The following is a 3,906-nucleotide window of genomic DNA, read 5'->3' on the forward strand; positions in this document are numbered from 1 at the left end:
GTTATAGATTTTATTTTGTTAAAAATAGAAAATGAGGAATATTTCGGATCAATAAAGTTTATGTTAAGCTAAAGAAGGCATTCATAAAATTGTACTGATATATACGTGTACCTAGTTTTCAAGATCATCTGCATATATATTTCAAAATGAAGCCATAAATGAACAAAAAAAAAATAATAAAATCCTCAAGATATCATAGATTTAGTTAAACTACATACTAACCAGAACATCTAAAACATCTACATTGAGGTTATGCTATTTAAGGTCTATGGGATAAGTGAACGAAAATTTGGCATCCGGAGAGTTTTTGAGCAAGTAAGTTTTGACATCCAAAGGCACCTGAAAGGTTTCTTTCGATCTCACACTTATCCTTTCAAACAAGTTTTGCCAAAGAAGGTTCCTAAAATCCATCTTCAACTCCTTCAACTCCCGAAAGGGTGAACTTCGTCTCACCAACTCATCTGGAAAGAATGACAGAAGTTGCACAATAGACGAGCAGAGCGTTAGTGATTTCACATTCTTCATGGTATAGAACATGGCCATTAGATCATCAAACATTAGTTTCTCCTGTCTTCGGTAACAAAGACCATTGAAATCGATCACCACTTTCTCAAGAACAGGAAGACCCTCATGGGTGGGTAGAAGCAGGTGGAAATTATGCCCTTTGTAATCAAAGAATTTGAGTCTTGGAGTAGTGACTTCGCAGCAGCTGATGTTCCATAGGGATGAAATGGTTAAATCTGTAAGTCGAAGAGCGTGTATCCTCAAAGTTTTTTCACTTTCCATACAAAGATGACAATCTTCCAGTGTTAAACTTTCCAACATTGGGAACCCTGAGAATGGATCGGGATCTTTTATAAGTGCATGTTGAAGATGCATAGTAGTAAGACTCTTGAATGATCTTGAAATTGGCCCCAGATACGGGCAAATCATATGACTTTGGCTTTCTAGTGTTAAACTCTTTAAGGATTCAAAGGAAGCAATTACTGGAAAAACCGGCCATGTTTTGTTTCTACTTTGTTGAAGGTTAACTGACAACTGCTCGACACCCAACGAAAACGCGTAATCGAAAACGCTATTCAAAATCTTGGCACTGCAGGATCCAGAACGGTTGAATGTTAATCTTTCCAACTTTGCTGAGTGATCACGATGACGCAGAACATCACATACGAACTTATCAAAGACTAGGAGTTTTTTGAAAGAGTAGGAATTGAATTCAAGAACTGGGATCCGAGTGTGCGCAGAAACCCAGGTTCTTGATAAAACTGATGTTTGAACGGCGTGTTTTGCGTCAAGAGAAGTGAGAATATGAAGCTGCAAACACTCCGGCAAGTCGCTGAGTCTGTCCTCCATTTTCGCCTTCTTCTTGTTCTCGATGTTTACTGGTTCTTGCTCACGTACTTTTCTTTTAGTCGCCATGGCTGAAGAAGGTATGATCGAAGAAGGTATCAACATGGTTGATGAATGTATGATGATGATTGAACAACGAAGAAGGGGTTACTGATTTATATAGGGACTGTAATTGGGATGTACGGGTGATTTCATAGCCTTGATGGGCAAGTATCTCAGATTTTGTGTGTTGAACTGTTGATATAAATCCTTTCCTTTTTTTGTGTACTTGCCATATTTAATTACCTACGAGACTACTAGTGTCGCCTAGATAGGGTTGTTTCTTTGCTTCCTTTTTTCTTTTTCTTTTTTCTATTTTTTTTTCAATTGAAATTCTATTTTTATTCTATATTTTATTTGATTTCGTTTTTTATTCATATTTTAACAACATTACCTTTTTTTATTTCTTTTTTCCTTTTCCCTTTATATTAAATTTTGAGAATCTGATTTTTTAGGATACACTTATATTTTTTATACCTTCAACAATATAATTTTATTTTATACCGACGTGCACTTTCACGGTCATTTTCATTTTGTATATTAATCTAAAACACCATTATTATTATTTAAACAATAGTCTATTTATAAAAAAAAACAGTAACAAGAAAATATGTGCACATGCGAGTGCTACGTTAAGTTATAGGATTACAACACCAATTAACCGGATTTAAAGTGGCTCTTTTTCATTGGGTTATTTACCAAATTAGAACGACAGAGTGGACTTCGTCAACCACACGACATCATGAAGTGACATGGTACGAGAATCTCTACAACACCCATATAAACAAACTTGAACACCGCCGCTTCTTTGATTTATAACCGAGTAAAAACCGAATCTTTCGCCTCTTTTGTAAAACCTAAATAATTCTTCGAATGGAGAGAGTTAAAACATGACAATTAGTCCTCCGTATGGAAATGGAGATCTACACCTTATTTTAAAGTAGACATTCAATGAAGACATGTGATTTAGTTTCAACAATAGAAGTAGATGGGGTGAATCATCAAAGTCAAAACAATGCCTAGCATGTAAAGATTAGAAGGGTTTGGAAGTCTTCCTAGCATAATATATACATCAATCTAAAATATTTACTCTTTGGGGGGGGGGGGGGGGGGGAGACAAGCAATTCTACTTCCACTCAATACAGCCACGAACAAGAAACTTATCATCAAAATCATTATGGATGGACGAGACAGAGAATATCTCATTAGCCTCAAGCAACCAACTCTACGTATCAACAATATGCCTTTGAACCAGGCCTAAGAGTATTGACATTCTAGCCGAGCTATATCATCTAACAAATAAATAAAAACGTTCCTACTTCATTCACAATTGAACACTAATCATCCATCATCCAACTTTACTCTTTGGCCGTCTTGGCACTTTAAATTCACATCAAGAGACAACAAACTCATGAAAAGTATTAGGTTTTTAAACCAATAAAAAAAAGTACATCCAAAATAGGGATGGAATCCACAAAGACACATAACAATTGCAAAGTACATCTATGTAAACTATATGGACTTGACTTGACACTTTGAATAAAAAATAAATAAATAAAAGAAGTGAATTTTTATTATCTAAAACGAAAACTAAAATTACCATGCAATAAAATGAGCAAAGACTAGGTTTTCGTTGAAATCGAATTTTGAGTCTAGCAAGAGCTCGACGAGTTCTCCTTCAGCAAAACATTGGGACCTTCTGCAACCGACTCGCCGAGTTCATCCTTGAACTCGTCGAGTTCATCTTCATCCATATGAAGGCGTTTAGTCTATGACTCGCCGAGTTCTCCTTGAATTCGTCGTGTCCGTCTTCATGTGGTTGGGACATTGCCTTGAAATCGTCGTGTCCTTCAATCTTCAAGTCCATAACAAACCTCAACAAGCTGAGTTTTCCTTCAACTCATCCAAAGACCATTTCCAGAAGACGTTTGGGAGGAAACTATGACCCGACTTGTTGAGTCACCTAAGCGACTCGCCGAGTCCCTCTTTGTCCAAAACTATATGGCCGATTCCAGTGGGTCTCAAGGCATCTAAACCATAGATCTGACCTCCTAGGGTCCATATTATACGTAAAGTTATGAACTTGATGTACATGCATGGGGTTTTTTTTGGCTCAAAAGGCTCTAAAATGGGGTTACTATAGTGTATGCAGTTCTTATGGCAATAAAGTTGGCACCTTTATGTCATAGGAACCCCAATGGTTCCAGATCTGAAGTTCTTATCCCAAAATCATGGTTGTATACAAGAATGGCTCCTAAATGGCTTCCAAAAGCCCTAAGTTACTCCAAAACGAGTATCTAATGAAAGGAGAAGCAAGGTCTAGACTTTTGACCACCAAAAAATAGGAAATGAAGCAAAACCTCTAGATCTCCTTGCTCCCTCTAAAATCCCAAGCTCCTTCTTCTTCTCTTCAACCTTCTAACTTGCAAAAAATGGCACAAAGAGCTTAAAATCACTCAAAACAGTTATGGTTTCGAGGGGGCGGTCTGACGGTGTTGGAGGCTGTAAAGGGAACCA

At 37.0% G+C, this 3,906-nt stretch overlaps 1 protein-coding gene across 1 annotated transcript; it reads right to left on the reverse strand.

The window, feature by feature from the left end:
- Positions 1–255: 255 nt before the first annotated feature.
- LOC128132805 (F-box/LRR-repeat protein At3g26922-like) lies at positions 256–1,419 on the reverse strand. The gene has a single exon (XM_052769781.1). It carries the CDS (start codon positions 1,417–1,419, stop codon positions 256–258), a length of 1,164 nt encoding a protein of 387 aa, XP_052625741.1.
- Positions 1,420–3,906: the final 2,487 nt, after the last annotated feature.

The sequence above is a fragment of the Lactuca sativa genome, chromosome 3 (assembly GCF_002870075.4).
Source record: "Lactuca sativa cultivar Salinas chromosome 3, Lsat_Salinas_v11, whole genome shotgun sequence".
NCBI classification, from domain to species: domain Eukaryota; kingdom Viridiplantae; phylum Streptophyta; class Magnoliopsida; order Asterales; family Asteraceae; genus Lactuca; species Lactuca sativa.

Bases quoted from the DNA above. Each gene is read 5' to 3' on its own strand.
- LOC128132805 (XM_052769781.1), bottom strand. From the start codon at position 1,419: ATGGCGACTAAAAGAAAAGTACGTGAGCAAGAACCAGTAAACATCGAG.